This window comes from Xenopus laevis, chromosome 5L (assembly GCF_017654675.1).
Source record: "Xenopus laevis strain J_2021 chromosome 5L, Xenopus_laevis_v10.1, whole genome shotgun sequence".
Taxonomy (NCBI): Eukaryota; Metazoa; Chordata; class Amphibia; order Anura; family Pipidae; genus Xenopus; species Xenopus laevis.
In genome coordinates this window covers 23900444-23918740 of record NC_054379.1, presented here as the reverse complement: position 1 = coordinate 23918740, position 18297 = coordinate 23900444, and the positions used below count along the sequence as shown (strand labels likewise).

The following is an 18297-nucleotide window of genomic DNA, read 5'->3' as shown; positions in this document are numbered from 1 at the left end:
TGCTTGTGCGCACGTGCACGGTCAGGCAGAGGTAATTCAATGTACAGTGAAGTGAACCAAAAAACACTGATTCTGCAGTGTGGGCCCAGTTTTGGTCTACTTTATTGATCACCTGCGGTGACCATAAAAGATGCGATTTTGCCACTGTTGCAGAACCCTGAAAAATTAGGCATGTGTACTCTCCTGAAAAATTATGTTTTTTTTGTCGCAGCCACTGAACCAGAAGGCCAGAAACAATATGCCATATAAATGCTGAAAATATTAAAAAAATTTTGTCGCAGCCACTGCAGCACAGAGGCCAGGAAAAATATGCCATATAAATGCAAACAATATTAATTTTTTTTTGTCGCAGCCACTGCAGCACAGAGGCCAGAAAAAATATGCCATATAAATGCAAACAATATTAATTTTTTTTTGTCGCAGCCACTGCAGCACAGAGGCCAGGAAAAATATGCCATATAAATGCAAACAATATTAATTTTTTTTTGTCGCAGCCACTGCAGCACAGAGGCCAGAAAAAATATGCCATATAAATGCAAACAATATTAATTTTTTTTTGTCGCAGCCACTGCAGCACAGAGGCCAGAAAAAATATGCCATATAAATGCTGAAAATATTCATTTATTTTTGTCGCAGCCACTGCAGCACAGAGGCCAGGAAAAATATGCCATATAAATGCTGAAAATATTCATTTTTTTTGTCACAGCCACTGAAGCACAGAGGCCAGAAACAATATGCCATATAAATGCTGAAAATATTCATTTTTTTTTGTCACAGCCACTGAAGCACAGAGGCCAGAAAAAATATGCCATATAAATGCTGAAAATATTCATTTATTTTTGTCGCAGCCACTGAAGCACAGAGGCCAGAAACAATATACCATATAAATGCTGAAAATATTCATTTTTTTTTGTCACAGCCACTGCAGCACAGAGGCCAGAAACAATATGCCATATAAATGCTGAAAATATTCATTTTTTTTTGTCGCAGCCACTGAAGCACAGAGGCCAGAAAAACTCAGGATTTACCTGGATTCAAATTAAACCAGTAGGGTTTGCACCCTAGTTTGTAACGGTGGTGGAGGGAGGAGGACGCTAAAGGACAGCTGTGTGTGGAGTCATGAGGCGTGCAGAGAAGGACAGCTGCATGGGGAGTCAGAAACTCAGAACAAGTCTTCCGGCGTGCAGTAACCCTCCGAGATCCACCCCTCATTCATTTTAATAAAGGTCAGGTAATCCACACTTTTGTGACCTAGGCGAGTTCTCTTCTCAGTTATAATCCCTCCTGCTGCACTGAAGGTCCTTTCTGAGAGGACACTTGAGGTGGGGCAAGACAAGAGGTTCATGGCAAATTGTGACAGCTCTGGCCACAGATCAAGCCTGCGCCCCCAGTAGTCCAGGGGTTCATCGCTCCTCAGAGTGTCGATATCTGCAGTTAATGCCAGGTAGTCCGCTACCTGCCGGTTGAGGCGTTCTTTGAGGGTGGATCCAGAAGGGTTCTGGCGCTGCCTTGGACAAAAAAACATTTGCATGTCTGACGTTACAGAGTGGCCAAAGTGCTTTGTCCTTGCAGGTGCGCTCGTGGCAGGATTACTGGCACCTCTGCCCCTGGAATGTTGATGAGTTCCTGAAGTGACATCACCCTTAAAAGCATTGTACAACATGTTTTGCAGGCTGGTTTGTAAATGCAGCATCCTTTCAGACTTGTGGTACGTTGGTAACATTTCTGCCACTTTATGCTTGTACCGAGGGTCTAGTAGAGTCGCGACCCAGTACAGGTCCTTCTCCTTAAGCCTCTTGATACGGGGGTCCTTCAACAGGCATGACAGCATGAAAGACCCCATTCTCACAAGGTTGGATGCAGAGGTATCCATCTCCGCTTCCTCGTTATCAAGGACTGCATCATCCACGGTCTCCTCCCCCCAGCCACGTACAAGACCAGGGGTCCCCAAAAGGTCACCACTAGCCCCCTGTGAAGCCTGCTCCTTTTGGTCCTCCTCCTCCACAAAGCCACCTTCCTCCTCTGACTCCACTTCTGACACCTCTCCCTGCGTTGCAGCAGGTGCCTGGGTTCGTTCTGGTGATTCCGACCAGAAATCGTGTGCTTCCTGCTCCTCGTCACGCTGGTCTACAGCCTCATCTGTCACTCGTCGCACGGCATGCTCCAGGAAGAAAGCAAAGGGTATTAGGTCGCTGATGGTGCCTTCGGTGTGACTGACCATGTTTGTAACCTCTTCAAAAGGGCGCATGAGCCTGCAGGCATCGCGCATAAGCACCCAGTAACGGGGGAAAAAAATCCCCAGCTCTGCAGATCCAGTCCTACCACCCAGTTCAAACAGGTATTCGTTGACGGCTCTTTGTTGTTGCAGCAGACGTTCCAACATGAGGAGCGTTGAATTCCAGCGAGTCTGGCTGTCGCAAATCAAACGCCTGACTGGCATGTTGTACCGCTGCTGAATGTCAGCAAGGCGTGCCATGGCTGTATAGGAACGTCTGAAATGGGCCGACACCTTCCTGGACTGCCTGAGAACGTCCTGGAATCCTGGGTACTTTGAGACAAAACGTTGGACTATTAAATTCAGAACATGTGCCATGCAGGGCACATGTGTTAAATTGCCCAGTCTCAGTGCTGCCAACAGATTGCTTCCATTGTCACACACCACTTTTCCGATCTTCAGTTGGTGTGGGGTCAGCTACAGATCGGCCTGTGACTGCAGAGATGACAGGAGTACAGATCCGGTATGGTTTCTGCTTTCCAGGCACGTCATCCCCAAGACAGCATGACAACGGCGTACCTGGCACGTCGCATAGCCTAGGGGGAGCTGGGGGTGCACAGGTGTGGAGGAGGAGGACCCAGCAGCAGAGGAGGAAGAAGAGGAAGAAGACGAGGTAGAGAGCGAAGGAGGAGTAGAGGTGGTGGCAGAACCGCGTGCAATCCGTGGCGGTGACACCAACTCCACTGTCGTTGTTGAGCCACACATTCCCTGCTTCCCAGCCATTACCAAGTTCACCCAGTGGGCAGTGTAGGTGACATACCTGCCCTGACCATGCTTGGAGGACCATGCGTCAGTAGTCATATGGACCTTTGGCCCAACACTAAGTGACAGAGATGCGGTGACTTGGCTCTGCACATGGTGGTACAGGTGTGGTATTCCCTTTTTTGAAAAAAAATTGCGGCTGGGTACCTTCCACTGCGGTGTCCCAATTGCTACAAATTTGCGGAAGGCCTCAGAGTCCACCAGCTGGTATGGTAAAAGCTGGTGGGCTAAGAGTGCAGACAAGCCAGCTGTCAGACGCCGGGCAAGGGGGTGACTCGCAGACATTGGCTTCTTACGCTCAAACATGGCCCTCACAGAAACTTGGCTGGGGGCAGATGACTGGGAATGGGAACTGGTGGTCAAGGTGGAAGGTGGAGTGGAGGGTGGTTCAGACGGGTCAAGGACAGCAGAGGTAGAGCAGTAAGATGCTGGACCAGAAGGAGGGTGGCTTTTAGTTTGCCTGTTGCCTTTGAGGTGTTGCTCCCAAAGTGCTTTGTGCTTGCCGTTCATGTGCCTTCGCATAGAAGTTGTACCTATGTGGCTGTTGGGCTTCCCAAGACTCAGTTTCTGACTGGCACTCATTGCAAATTACAACGCTTTTGTCAGAGGCACACACATTAAAAAAATCCCACACTGCTGACCTTTTTGAAGCTGGCAATCTGGCGGTAACAGTAGAAGTTGGCGGCATTGGCGGCAATGGCGGGTGCGTTGGCCGGCTGACCACAGGTGCCGATACATGTTGTTGCCCTACTGTTCCCTGCGAGCTGTCCTCCCTGCTTCTTCCAAGTCTTATTCTCCTCCTGCCTCTCTGACTCTCCGTCTCTCCATCTGAACTATCCTCCTCTTGCTCTCTTCTACTGGGCACCCACAAAACATCAATCTCCTCATCATCATTCTCCTCAGATGCATCAATTTCTTCTGACAGCTCACAGAAGGAAGCAGCAGCGGGGACCTCCTCATCACTCATTATGTCCATCTCTGTTGTGTTCTCTGCCAGAATTAAATCTGGTGTAACGTCCTCATCTCCTTCATCTTCTTCTGCCAATAATGGTTGCGCATCACTCAGTTCAAGAAACTCATGTGAAAATAACTCCTCTGACTCCAGTGAAGAAGGGGCGCCGGTGGTGGAGGAAGTGTTACGTGGGGTGGCCATAGCAGTGGAGGATGAGGATGTTGTGGTAAAGTTAGAAACGGTAGAGGATGGGGTGTGCTGTGTAAGCCAGTCAACTACCTCTTCAGCATTTTGGGAGTTCAGGGTCATTGCCTTTTTAAAACTGGGCAATTTCCTAGGGCCACAGGATAGCATAGCAGCACGGCCCCTAGTGCCTCTGCGTGGCGGCCTGCCTTTGCCTGGCATTATTTTTAAAACAAAAACAACAACAACAACTCAGGTGCTGTTTCTGGAGACGGTATTATTATTGATATTTAGACAGAATGTGAACAAGCTCACACAGCTAAGTGGCAGTGGTTTGAAGAACACACTGGGCAAATAATGCCTGCAAGGTCAACGTATACACTACAGCAGTGGTGGATACGGAATATATTATTGCTGCTTGAAAAACGTCACTCAGGTGCTGTTTCTGGAGACGGTATTATTATTGATATTTAGACAGAATGTGAACAAGCTCACACAGCTAAGTGGCAGTGGTTTGAAGAACACACTGGGCAAATAATGCCTGCAAGGTCAACGTATACACTACAGCAGTGGTGGATACGGAATATATTATTGCTGCTTGAAAAACGTCACTCAGGTGCTGTTTCTGGAGACGGTATTATTATTGATATTTAGACAGAATGTGAACAAGCTCACACAGCTAAGTGGCAGTGGTTTGAAGAACACACTGGGCAAATAATGCCTGCAAGGTCAACGTATACACTACAGCAGTGGTGGATACGGAATATATTATTGCTGCTTGAAAAACGTCACTCAGGTGCTGTTTCTGGAGACGGTATTATTATTGATATTTAGACAGAATGTGAACAAGCTCACACAGCTAAGTGGCAGTGGTTTGAAGAACACACTGGGCAAATAATGCCTGCAAGGTCAACGTATACACTACAGAAGTGGTGGATACGGAATATATTATTGCTGCTTGAAAAACGTCACTCAGGTGCTGTTTCTGGAGACGGTATTATTATTGATATTTAGACAGAATGTGAACAAGCTCACACAGCTAAGTGGCAGTGGTTTGAAGAACACACTGGGCAAATAATGCCTGCAAGGTCAACGTATACACTACAGCAGTGGTGGATACGGAATATATTATTGCTGCTTGAAAAACGTCACTCAGGTGCTGTTTCTGGAGACGGTATTATTATTGATATTTAGACAGAATGTGAACAAGCTCACACAGCTAAGTGGCAGTGGTTTGAAGAACACACTGGGCAAATAATGCCTGCAAGGTCAACGTATACACTACAGCAGTGGTGGATACGGAATATATTATTGCTGCTTGAAAAACGTCACTCAGGTGCTGTTTCTGGAGACGGTATTATTATTGATATTTAGACAGAATGTGAACAAGCTTACACAGCTAGATGGCAGTTGTTTGAAAATGAAGAACACACTGGGCAAAAAAAAGCGCCAGGTAAGGCGAACCCAAAATGGCGAACGTCGCGCGACGTTCGCGAACATTCGGCGAGCGCGAACAGTCGATGTTCGCGCGAACAAGTTCGCCGGCGAACAGTCCGCGACATCCCTATTCTTTAGGGGAACTGCACCTCTCACATATAACAGCGGTGGGAAAAGAAAGAAAAGAGGAAAAAAAAAACAAGACAGATACCACTAAAAGTGATGCCCTTTAAATGAGGTTGGATATAGGAAAAGTGAAAGTAATCTCCCATAATTCATCTATATTATCAATATCAACATTACTTCATGTGATAAATATTAAAGAGAAACTAGGGGTGTTCAGCTTGTGCAAGCATGGGGTAGGCAATGCTCCCGATCTATCCATCTTCTGGAGTGGTTTTATTGGCATATCTGGGGATTGGGGGTTTATTTTGTGCAGGTAATATACCCCCCCCATTACCCATAATGCCAATACCCCAGACACCCACATCAGGCTACTGTAGAGCCCCAGCTGAGTGTTACCTATGGTGGTGAGTGTTTGGGGAACTGTAGGAAAGAGGCAAGAGAAGAAGCTTAGACTTATGGGAGAGAAAGCCGGTGAGAACGGGGGCTAAAAAATAAAGAAGAATAAAAAGTTGTAGAAAAGAACCGAGCAGAATAAACAAAGAAACTGAGAACGCGAGTGGCATCTCAAACTATATTGTCTATAGATAACACTGTAGAACCAGGGACTCACACAGCGAGGTTAAAGCTCAAGTATTTATAGAAAGTTAGGGATAAGGTCTCGAACGCCAAAAGCATTTTCTTGTAAAGTCCGAGGAGAGAGACACTATAGAATATGAAGCCCTAAAATATTACTTTTCACTAACGCCTCAGAGAAGTTACAGATCTTCCGGAGAGAAGGTGGCGGGCTCTTAAAAGAGCCTTTGTGTTGCTGGGAGTAGGACAAGGGAAGGAGCAGTTACTTGGCGCTGGTGTATTTGGTGACAGCCTTGGTGCCCTCGGACACGGCGTGTTTGGCCAGTTCCCCAGGCAGCAGCAGGCGGACCGCGGTCTGGATCTCCCGGGAGGTGATGGTGGAGCGTTTGTTATAATGAGCCAGGCGGGAGGCTTCCCCTGCAATGCGCTCAAATATATCGTTGACAAAGGAATTCATAATACCCATGGCCTTGGAGGAAATACCGGTGTCGGGGTGCACTTGCTTCATCACCTTGTACACGTAAATGGCGTAACTCTCCTTCCTGCTCTTTCTGCGCTTCTTCCCATCCTTCTTCTGTACCTTGGTCACCGCTTTTTTGGATCCCTTTTTCGGGGCTGGCGCGGACTTTGCTGGTTCAGGCATTTTCAACAAAACTCAATATTCTTTCTCTATACACTACCCAAACGCTGGCGCTGATCCTTTTTATAGCCCTCCCATGCAAACGAGGCAGCTCTGTCTTTGAGCTTTCTATTGGCCATTTCTGTCACATGAGCTAAACGCCTACTGCAAAGACTACGTCACTGATGAATTTAGGAGGGGTGAAGTATACATCATTATCCAATCAACAAAAGATTAGCCCTGTGATCTTTTGGTTGGTTCATGTTAAAGCACCTCTATCATTGGCTGCATTGAAACTCACCTCACATCGGCCAACCGAGTGCACTCTATAAATAAGCTGTTCAGCGGCTCTTTGTGTATCATTTTAGAATGTATCTAGTCGATAAGAGGTGAATTTTGTTACCATGTCTGGCAGAGGTAAACAAGGAGGAAAAACCCGTGCTAAGGCAAAGACTCGCTCAACTCGTGCTGGGTTGCAATTCCCAGTTGGTCGTGTTCATCGTCTGTTGAGGAAAGGCAACTATGCTGAACGGGTGGGAGCCGGAGCTCCAGTCTATTTGGCTGCAGTGCTCGAGTATCTGACTGCTGAGATCCTGGAATTGGCTGGGAACGCTGCCCGAGATAACAAAAAGACTCGTATTATCCCCAGGCACCTGCAACTCGCTGTGCGCAACGATGAGGAATTGAACAAACTGCTCGGAGGGGTGACTATCGCTCAGGGTGGAGTTCTGCCCAACATCCAGTCCGTGCTGCTGCCCAAGAAAACCGAGAGTTCTAAATCCACAAAGAGCAAGTGAGCTGCCCTGTCCGCAATCTGAACACAAAGGCTTTTTTCAGAGCCACTCACACCTGCTAAAAAAGGAGATTCTCGTTTTTCATATTTAGAGAAACTAAATTTGCTCATTGCGAACGGCTGCTGTTTGTATGAGGCTCGTGGGTATAGAAGAAACAACCATAACGCTCCCCGTAACAATGTATCCCCCGTCCAATCAGTATAATCCATTAGTACTGTATCTTTCTCACTATGCCAAAATTATTTTTTTTAATTGGTTAGATGTGATACATGTAGAATTGCGTTTACGCATAAAATGACACTTTCAATGTTTTTAATCTGGTTTTACTGAACAAAACTTGCAATATTAATCTTAATTTAGGAGTTCTCATGGGGTAAACTTAATAAAATCATTTCTATGGAATTTTGAAAGGCGTATTTATCAATGGGTGAAAGTTCACCCTTTGATAAATACGCCTATAAAAATCCCATAGAAATGAATGGCGGAATTTCACTCTTGGATAAATATACCCCATAGTTTTTCATCTTTAGGGAACCTTCGTTATTTTGGCGGCAATAAACGGTCACTTGCATGGAAATAAGTTATTTAAATTAGCCAATAGCGCGCAAGTATTGCAGTGTGGGCGGGGTAGAGCAACTAATCAGGCATTTCGGATACACCATTTAAATGCAATGGTACATGGATAACTCCCGCCCATAGCCAGTATCAATTTATTTCAAAGAGGCTAATGGGAGATCCATGCTGTTTGTGTCCAGCTCTACTCTGCTGCAGTGAAAGTCTCCAAACAAATTGGCTGTATCATGAGAGATGCCCAGCGACACAATCTATTCTAGGAAGGCAGGGCGCACATTTACTGTACAACGGGCACACTCCACCAGACCACAGTATAAAGTTATAATGGCGCAAGAAGAGAGCGCGCTCCAATCCATAAATAGAAGTGAAGCAAATACAATATAACAATCACCATAACGCAGTTAATGAAAACACAGAAAATAATCTCTCATTCAAAATATCACAACTCTTGATATGAGTGGGTGGGTGGCTCTGAAAAGAGCCTTTGGGTATAAGATTAATGGGCAGTAGAAGATTTAGCCTCCGAAGCCGTAAAGAGTGCGGCCCTGGCGCTTCAGAGCGTACACCACATCCATGGCGGTAACAGTCTTCCTCTTAGCGTGTTCTGTGTAGGTGACAGCGTCTCGAATAACATTCTCTAGGAAAACCTTAAGAACGCCACGAGTCTCCTCGTAGATGAGACCTGAGATGCGCTTGACTCCCCCTCTCCGGGCCAGTCGGCGGATGGCGGGTTTAGTGATACCCTGGATGTTATCCCGCAACACCTTCCTGCCGCTTAGCGCCTCCTTTCCCTAAGCCCTTTCCTCCTTTGCCACGTCCAGACATAATCAGTAATGATGCGTTCCGTACAAACTGCCTAGTCACTCACATAGCTACAACCTTATATAGCACTAAAGTCGACCTGATAGGGAACTGGACAAATTTGGCGGGGCTAATAACGCTTCCGTGTAGTTAGATTTTATTTCTGTTTTCCACTCCCGTCAGCAAATATACATTTAGAATATTTAGAAATCTTCCGCAAAGTGTGTGTCATTTGCTATTTAGGCTTTAACCGAAATAATGAATCTCATCCAATGATAAACACATTGTCATGATGTATCATTGAAAGGTTTGGGGAATCAATGAAGTGCCAATTATATTGTATCTAGTTTTTATTCTCTAACTATATCGCTCATTAACAGATTCTTATGAACCTCAACCAACTGCGAATTTCCAGTGTTACTTGGGGGCGGTACACGATTTAATTCAATTTATAGAATGCCGTAAGAAATTTAGGGAAGCAATATTTACAATTTACAAGATAATGATTTTAAGTTTTAAATTTGCCCTACGGTACACGAATTATGAAAATCCGTCCTATTGGCTACTTTAAATATATTGTTGACATCCTATTGGGCCGTTTGAAGCCCTTGATGTCAGAATCACAATCTTTGTTCCGTGATTCATCGTCACTAACGAGCTTAAACTCTGTAAACAAATCTGCGAGCTTTATTAGTTTGTCCGTGTTTATCACTCTATATTTTTTAGGTGTAATAATCAGTACGATTGACCAAGTGCCCAACCACCACCCGTATCGAATCTCTAATACCACAAAGTTTTTTTTTTTTTATCCGCATGTGACACTAGGTGGCGCTAATAATACATACGGAAGATCTACACAACATAAGACCGGCCTCTGCTCCTTGGTTCGGTTGCTAACATGCCGTTACATTCACTGGAAGGATGTGCGTACAGAAATGTCATTGTACCGATTATACAGCGGGACAGATGGGAGTTTAGCACTGGGGTGGACGACTGTTGCAATGTAAATACATTAGTATTAGTTTGTGTGTCTGGATAAATGAGCGGAAAATTAAGGCAATATTTACCCAATGTTCCCCCGAAAAAACATCAGACAGTGGAGCGTTCAACTCATTTAATTTGGGATTTGGTGGCTCTGAAAAGAGCCTTTGTGTTTAGTAAGAAAAGTCGCAACTGTATCTAAGCTCTCTCGCCTCGGATCCTGCGGGCCAACTGGATGTCCTTGGGCATGATGGTGACCCTCTTGGCATGGATGGCGCACAGATTGGTGTCCTCAAACAAGCCAACCAGATAAGCCTCGCTGGCCTCCTGCAGAGCCATGACGGCCGAGCTCTGGAAACGCAGGTCAGTCTTGAAATCCTGAGCGATCTCACGAACCAGGCGCTGGAAAGGCAATTTGCGAATCAGCAGCTCAGTGGATTTCTGGTAACGTCGGATTTCTCGGAGAGCGACAGTACCTGGGCGGTAACGATGGGGCTTCTTGACACCCCCAGTGGCCGGAGCGCTCTTCCTGGCTGCCTTAGTAGCCAACTGTTTGCGAGGAGCCTTCCCTCCGGTGGACTTGCGGGCGGTCTGTTTAGTACGAGCCATAGCTATACAATGCAACAAAAAATGTTATGAAGCAAATCGCTTCCTGCCTCTTATTTATACACAGGCTCTCGTTTTTCATTGGATACCTAAATTAAGTCATTGACTGAACTCGAATCTTATTGGTTGGGGGGAAGGCTAAAAAAATCGAATTTGATTTGATTTGCTGATCAATAACCAGTCGTTCTGTGACGTAATTATACCCTGGCGGGAAGGCTAGAATTCAAATTTAAAAGAGCCCGCTCTAAATATTCTGCTTTGATTTGCTAATAAGGAACTTGAAGTCATGTAACGTCACAACTCCTTTTGGACCGGTGAAAAAAAAAACCCTGCCATAGCCAGCCCGCCAAAATCTCAGTCTCTATAAGGCACGGTCAGTATTTGCCCCATTCGTATATTCCGTTTATAGATAATAGATTGTATTGTAGCCTGCGCCTTCCCGTGAAGGCATATTAATCTCACGCAGGGGAACATTTCAGTTTAAAACAATTGAACATAAATAGATCATACCTCAATAAACGAACATTGATTGGCACCTTCCAATCATAACGCATGGATTCAATTGTTAAAATAAAAACGTAGGTTTTATTCCATGAAGTCATTAAAACTGTCTAAAATCAGCCGTGGGTACAGCAAGAGAAGGATATAAATGTATCCAGTACAAGTCCCTTCCGTTCATATACAGTTGTATCCAATATTAATAGAGATAAAAAGGGGGAGGGGAGACTGGGATCATTCACATTCCCAGGGTGCTTAATCCCAATCCCCAAAGGAAAGGAGAAATTGTTAAATGTAGTTTTATTACACAGACAAAATCGGCCTATATTAATTTTAGAAAAATCCAGCTGGATTTCACAGTCATCTTTAAAAAGCACAGCAGGAAACCCAAAGCATTTTGCAAAGCATTGGAAGTACTGCAATTTGCCACACGGTGGCAGTGCAAGACTGTAAATTTGCTCAGAGTTGCCTGTGATACAAATGAAATGGTGCAGATATAAAAGTATAATTTGATGGGAGATTCAGGCGATGCCGGAAAGACCCCCTGTGAGATAATTAACCAATTGATACAGTATCGGCTCTTTTAATGGAGGAAGTGGTGGCTCTGAAAAGAGCCTTTGGTGGGATGAGCGGGGGTTGCGGGCACATTACTTCTTAGGCGCAGGCTTCTTGGCTTTAGCCGCTTTGGGTTTGGCGACTTTGGCCTTTGCTGGGCTCTTGGCAGTTTTGGGCTTGGTGGCCTTTTTAGCGGGACTCTTGGCCACCTTCTTGGCTTTAACAGCCTTCGGTTTCTTGGGGCTTTTTGCGGCCTTTGCCAGTTTCTTCACCTTCTTGGGGCTCTTTGCTGCTGCCGAGACCTTCTTGGGCTTTTTAGGGGACTTGGGCGCCTTCTTTGCCCCGGCTGCGGTTTTCTTGGCTTTGGGCGCCGCTGGCTTCTTCTTGGCCGCCTTGTCCTTGGTCTCCAGTTGCTTCTTGTTGAGCTTGAAGGATCCGGAGGCTCCGCTCCCTTTGACTTGGGTCAGAGTCCCCTTAGTGACCAAGGCCTTGAGAGCCAGCTTGAGGCGGCTGTTGTTCTTGTCCACATCGTATCCTCCGGCAGCCAGAGCCTTCTTGAGAGCGGCCAGGGACACCCCGCTGCGCTCCTTGGAGGAGGACACGGCTTTAACGATCAGTTCAGATGCGCTGGGCCCGGAGGGTTTCTTGGCTTTTGCGCCTCCCGCTACTTTCTTAGGCTGCTGCTTCTTTGTCTTCTTGGCAGCGGCTGGTTCTGCCGGGGGAGCGACAGGAGCGGTTTCAGTTGTAGCTGTCATTCTTGATCCAAATTATCTCATACGCGCTAAAATCTAAACTCGATTCTTCCAGATGTCCTTATATTCAGTTTTTCCGGCTCGCTGATTGGTCAACTCTCAGAGTTAAGGTGGCCATAGACGTAACAATTACGATCTTTCTTGGAAAAGATCTTTCCAAGAAAGATCGTTCGTTTCAATACACACGTGTAGAGCTGAATCGGCAGATATACAGGTAGATATACAGGTAGAAACAATAGAATTCTACCTGTATCTGACGATTCAGCACTAACAATGGGCGATGTTTGGGTCCCTTCAAAGGCACCCGATCAAAATTTTCCGTCCAGCCCGATCGACGAGCCGACCGATATCCAAGTCTTCTGCCGATATCGGTCGGCTCTTTTTCCACCATACACGCAACGAATATCGGACGAAAATTCGTTTCGTACGATATTATCTGTGCGTCTATGGCCACCTTTAGACTTTATTTGCTATTGGGTGATTATACAAACCCCGCCCATGTATTGTCGCTGGTGGAAGCTTTGGGACATATATCGGTCTGTGTTTCCAGAGTCTCAAAAATGGGGGGTTTCTCTTCTCTCTAATGATAAATGCGCCCAGTTTGTGTGGGATCCTGTTCCCTAGTATATGCCCGTGCCCACTAAAGGGCTTATTTGGTCGCTGGTTACAGAGATTGGCCGGAACAGCTCCAGTTTATTCAGGATTCTCCATGAAAATATTCTGGTTCTTTCTATGGGCTCATTTCTATCACATTTGTATCATGTTCCATAAATTCTTTCTCTTCCACGGTCCCCCCCAGAGATAGAGGAGCCCCCCGGGTACAATATGGGCAGATGTGGTTGAGAGAGGAGGCAATATGGGGAATGTGTGGGCTCGGGCCTCCCAGACAAGTAACACAGTGCAGGAGGCTTTGCTGTGGGATCTGGAGTGCAGCACTCAGGGGAGGGTCCCACTCACTGCACTGGATTTAATTAGTCCTTACATTATAGATCAGGGATCCCCAACCATTTCTACCTCTGAGCTCTACCTCTGAGCTACATCCAAATGTAATTCGAAGTTGGAGAGCAACACAAGCATGCAAAAAGTTACTTTAGTTGCCAAATATGAGCTTTGATTAACTACTGGTAGCCCCTATGTGAACTGGCAGCCCACAGGAAGCTTATTTTGGCAGTATATCCAGTTTTTTACTCAACCAAAACTTGCCTCCATGCCTGGTATTAAAAATTAAATGCCTGCTGTGAAGCCACTAGGTGCAACATGTAGCTAAAATTATCCCTGGCGGCCTTTGTTTCCAACTTATTTGAGGACATAAATTAGGATTCAGTTCGGGATTCAGCCAGGATCTAGCCTTTTTCAGCAGGATTCAGATTTGGCCGAATCCTTCTGCCCAGCAGAACCGAATCCTGATTTGCATATGCAAATTAGGGGCAGGAGGGAAAATGCGTGACTTTTTGTCAGAAAACAAGGAAGTAAAAGATGTTTTACCCTTCCCACCCCTAATTTTGCATATGCAAATTAGGTTTTTACCCTTCCCGCCCCTAATTTTGCATCAGCCAAATCTATCGTGAAGGATTTGGGGGTTCGCGAAATCCAAAAAAGTGGATTCGGTGCATCCCTATTATAAATTGTATAACCGGTTTGAATTGTTATTTCCAATTGTTCTCTGAAATGTATGTGATAACATACAAAGAGACATCAGGAAACTCAGGATTGAGTTCAGTGGTTTTGAAAACAATAGGAATATAATTCATTTGATAAAAACTAGTATAACAAATTAGAATAAATGAAATCTGAATTAACGGTGGTTTATAATTAGTCTAGATTTAATAGACACCCGCACAATACATGTAGGAACTTTCTCTAGCACTACTAGCACTCCGAAACCAGCAGTTATGAAAAATGAACCAACACCTGTTAGTTTTTCAAATAGGGAATAGGGATGTAGCGAACCGCCGCCGATGTGTTCGCGAACGCCGTTCGCGAACACCGGCATAATTTGCGAACTGTTCGCGAACTGTTCGCGAACTTCGATCATCCGAAAATCGTTCGATTCGAACGATCGAAGGATTTTAATCGTTCGATCGAACGATTTTCGTTCGAATCGAACGAAAATCGTTCGATTTTAGCGATCGAATGGTCGAATGGGCGACCGATTTTGACGCGAACGCCTATTGGCGAACGTCGCGCGACGTTCGCGAACTTGCGGCGGACGCGAACAGTCGAAGTTCGCGCGAACTAGTTCGCCGGCGAACAGTTCGCTACATCCCTAATAGGGAATGGTATTCCTCTGGTGGTTGTAGAGAACGGCTGCCCTCTTTCACTTTACAGACATCCTGAGAGTTAAAAGGGTTAACGTTTTTCAATTTCTATTATCTATTTGTCACTGTTTCTCTAATACTGAAGTTTAAAGTTTAATTTTTCAGCTTATGACCCTGTAAATGGTTCTAAATCGATACATTTAATTGATACACTTCTTATCTTTAGCCCTGCTGAGCAGAATCCCTGAGTTTCATTAAAGACAGCTGTTACAATTGATACAATAGTTGCTAATATTCTACAGATGCGGTTAAGAAATGTATCAACTAATGTAGCAAATTGTAACAGAATCTGCATCTGGATCACAGAACTGCCAGACTAAAACACCAGAGACAAGAACATTAAACTATAAACTTCAATTTTGGAAAAACGGTCAAGAATTAAAAATAAAAGGATAGCAATTTAAGAAAGAAGCCATCAACGAACCCACAAAAATGCACTTTAAAAGGGAGGAGCCAATGTCATCACAAAACCAGCCCAAAACTATCCAAAAGCCACGTCAAAAGAAGCCAAAAAATAGCGCATTATGCACAGCGGGGAAAAAAAGTCTAAAAAATAGAATAATACATGTCAAAATGTGCCTTCTCTTAGCCCTCTCAAGTCTGTAAATCATTGCCCATGCCCAGTGCTAGGATCAGGATGACTGGTGTTGACATGCCCTCGTGCTCAATGCATAAGTTAACAAATCCTACTGACTCCAGCTTACAGTAAAACAATAAAATCCTTCAGCCCTTCTTGGACCTAAATCTGTTTGGGACAGTTGAAGATGCCAAAGGATTTATCCAAAAAAAAAAAAAGAGACTTTATGTCTACACCTATAGTAACTGAGAATGAGACAAGCTCCAGTACACAGACACACTCTTTCATAGGGGTCAGTAATTATTTTGATGAATGTTATCACATCTTCCTTCCTGTATCAGGAACAGTGGTCCTGTGCTTTATATTGACAAACCTTCCATCATTGGCCAACACTACAGGTAACCTCCTTAAATGAGAATTCAACTTCTAATAAAAAAAAAACCCTCCCCCCAGCCTACATGCCCTCCCCCCCGGGGATATGCCCCTAATTTTTACTCACCCCTCCGTGCAGATTCTGGCCTCGGAGTTCACGGCAGCCATCTTCTTATTCTCCGGTAATCTTCGTGTCTTGATGGTATTTTCGCCGCATGCGCAGTTGGAGTAAATTTCCGGTCTTGAACAACTATGCATGCGCTAAAAATCACGTAAATTTCAGACTTTTTTTTTAAATTTTCATGACTTTCTTCGCAATCACAGTGGTGCGGGATCGGAAATTTTACTCCAACTGCGCATGCGCAACAACTGCCGAAAAAGACCGAAGAAAGATGATGGTGCTCGTTAGTATGTTTTGGTAGTCAAGGATGAATAGAGTATAACAGTGCTTTATTAGCAGGCTCATGCAAGCATTACACAAGTGTAACTTTCACTTTTAAGCTGACAGGAAGTATGCACAGTATAAGTCTGGGCACAGTGACATCTACAGGCCATTTGTATAAACACCACATATTCCCCCTATAGTAGGAAAGCATTTGGGCAAATGTAATCAACAACAACAATGCATCTTAAAGCAATAATATACATTATTCACATCACATAGTCCTGTTTCCATGCAGGTCATTTTCTGATTCTCTCAGTACACCTTATAGGTTCACTTTCTTCAGGCCTATTGCAGTTGACATCAGGAGTAGGAAAATGTCTTTCATCAAATGGAAATTCTCCAAAGTCACATCTAACAGGAGCAAGACGACTTGCACTCCATATGCGTCCATCAGAAAGTTCATATGTGTATGGTCCTCGCTGGCGGCTCACTTCAAGTGTTGTAGTACATTTAGATTGTCCTTGTTTCAGTATTCCTGGTTTCTTAATTCTGACTAAAGATCCAGGCTGAAAGTGTACTTCTCTTGCACCACGTTTTCTGTCAGTATAAGCCTTGCATTTGGCTTGTTGACGTTTTACAATATCAGCAGTATATGATTTTGTAGGCACAGTATTTTGTGGAAGTTTGATGTCTGCAAAATGTAACTTGTTATTACTGTAGCTGATGTTATATGAGAAACAAATGCAATTTCAGGCCATTTACTGTAATAGTCTGTCAAGGTTATAGCAAATCTGCAGTCTCTAGGAGCATCTGTAAAAGGACCGACAATATCAATAGCAAGTTTTTCCCATGCTGAATAGGGAAATGGTACTGGTTTTACATCTGGTCTCAACTTAATTTTGTGTACAAGGTTCTTTGCACAACCCAGTGAAGTGTTTCTTTTTGTTGAAATGTTAGACACTGGCTGTGTGGCAGGCACTGCTGCTGTAGTAATAAGACCATCAACTAATTGTAGGTTTAATGCAGCAAAGAGATCCCTTCCAAGTTTAGCATTACCCTTATTCACAATGTAAAAGTCACATTTTGCAGTATTTGATTCAAATTGTACAGTCAATGGCAAGCAACCAAGCACAGGGATTGGATCCTTTAAGTAAATGACCAGTTTCAGGGCAGGTGTTACTAGCGGATCTTTTGCAAAGTATTTCAAGAAAATATCCTTTGGTAGTATAGAAACAGCTGAACCTGTATCAAGAATCAGGTTAATGGAGTGTCCCTTGTCAGCAGAAGCAGTACTGACACTGATAGTGCATATAAAGTTGTCTGAAATAAACGTACCAGCTTTATCCACACTTAATACTGTAACATTTGTAGTAGTGACTTCATGAACATCTTTAGCAGAACTACAGCAGATCTTAGCAAAATGTCCTACTTTTGTGCATTTGCGGCACCGTTTAGCTTTTGCAGGACATGTAACATGATTTGCAGTGTGTTGTGTTGAACCACAGCAAAAGCAGTATTTTCAATTTGTATTTGTTGCACATTTTTTCAGTGTAGGAGAATCCCTTTCCTTAGCACTGTAGTTTGCCTGTGACTGTGAATCCAACAGTGTGGCCTATACATTCCCAGCAGTTCCCTCACTGAGAGTTTTAGCCTCTGCCACTGCTGTTTCAATTTGGCTAGCAACTGTAATAGCCTTTTCAAGGGTTAAATCCTGCTCTAGGAGCAGTCTCTCTCTAATGCAAGGTGAATTTGTTTTTTTCCACTATTTGGTCTCTTAGCATTTCATCTTTTAGATTCCCAAAGCCTCAGGTAACAACCAGCTTTCTTAAAGCCACTAAAAATTGTTCTGTGGATTTGCCATTACGCTGTCCACGTTGGCAGAATTTATATCTTTCAGTAACCACATTTACACTTGACATGAAAAAGTTCTTTATAGCAGTAAGAGCAGATTCATAAGTATCAACAGGTAATGGTAATGTATAGAATATATGCTGTCCCTCTGCTCCCAGGCAGTGAATACGTAAAGCACTCTTTCTAGCAGCAGAAATCTCCCCATGGTCAGCAGCAATAATGTAATTTTCAAACATACGGATCCAAGCAATAAAAGGTATGGTAGGATCACCAGGGTTTGGAAGAAAAGGTGCAGGCTGCTGCAGAG

The 18297-nt window shown here is 44.4% G+C and overlaps 4 protein-coding genes and 1 pseudogene across 4 annotated transcripts; 1 reads left to right on the top strand and 4 right to left on the bottom strand.

Annotated features, from left to right (window-relative positions):
• Window positions 1-6515: 6515 nt before the first annotated feature.
• LOC108716545 (histone H2B 1.2-like) lies at window positions 6516-7005 on the bottom strand. Its single transcript, XM_018262744.2, has one exon. It carries the CDS (start codon window positions 6949-6951, stop codon window positions 6571-6573), a length of 381 nt encoding a protein of 126 aa, XP_018118233.1. The 5' UTR covers window positions 6952-7005; the 3' UTR covers window positions 6516-6570.
• A 263-nt stretch (window positions 7006-7268) lies between these two features.
• Window positions 7269-8113, top strand: LOC108716544 (histone H2A type 1-like). Its single transcript, XM_018262743.2, has one exon. The coding sequence runs from the start codon at window positions 7332-7334 to the stop codon at window positions 7722-7724; it is 393 nt and encodes a 130-aa protein (XP_018118232.1). The 5' UTR covers window positions 7269-7331; the 3' UTR covers window positions 7725-8113.
• A 645-nt stretch (window positions 8114-8758) lies between these two features.
• Window positions 8759-9263, bottom strand: LOC121393612 (annotated as a pseudogene).
• A 957-nt stretch (window positions 9264-10220) lies between these two features.
• LOC108716540 (histone H3) lies at window positions 10221-10715 on the bottom strand. Its single transcript, XM_018262737.2, has one exon. It carries the CDS (start codon window positions 10683-10685, stop codon window positions 10275-10277), a length of 411 nt encoding a protein of 136 aa, XP_018118226.1. The 5' UTR covers window positions 10686-10715; the 3' UTR covers window positions 10221-10274.
• A 1061-nt stretch (window positions 10716-11776) lies between these two features.
• On the bottom strand, window positions 11777-12535 carry LOC108716538 (histone H1B). The gene has a single exon (XM_018262735.2). It carries the CDS (start codon window positions 12488-12490, stop codon window positions 11828-11830), a length of 663 nt encoding a protein of 220 aa, XP_018118224.1. The 5' UTR covers window positions 12491-12535; the 3' UTR covers window positions 11777-11827.
• Window positions 12536-18297: the final 5762 nt, after the last annotated feature.

What these genes read in the sequence shown, in the direction of transcription:
- LOC108716545 (XM_018262744.2), bottom strand. Translation starts at nt 6,951, where the DNA reads ATGCCTGAACCAGCAAAGTCCGCGCCAGCCCCGAAAAAGGGATCCAAA.
- LOC108716544 (XM_018262743.2), top strand. Translation starts at nt 7,332, where the DNA reads ATGTCTGGCAGAGGTAAACAAGGAGGAAAAACCCGTGCTAAGGCAAAG.
- LOC108716540 (XM_018262737.2), bottom strand. Translation starts at nt 10,685, where the DNA reads ATGGCTCGTACTAAACAGACCGCCCGCAAGTCCACCGGAGGGAAGGCT.
- LOC108716538 (XM_018262735.2), bottom strand. Translation starts at nt 12,490, where the DNA reads ATGACAGCTACAACTGAAACCGCTCCTGTCGCTCCCCCGGCAGAACCA.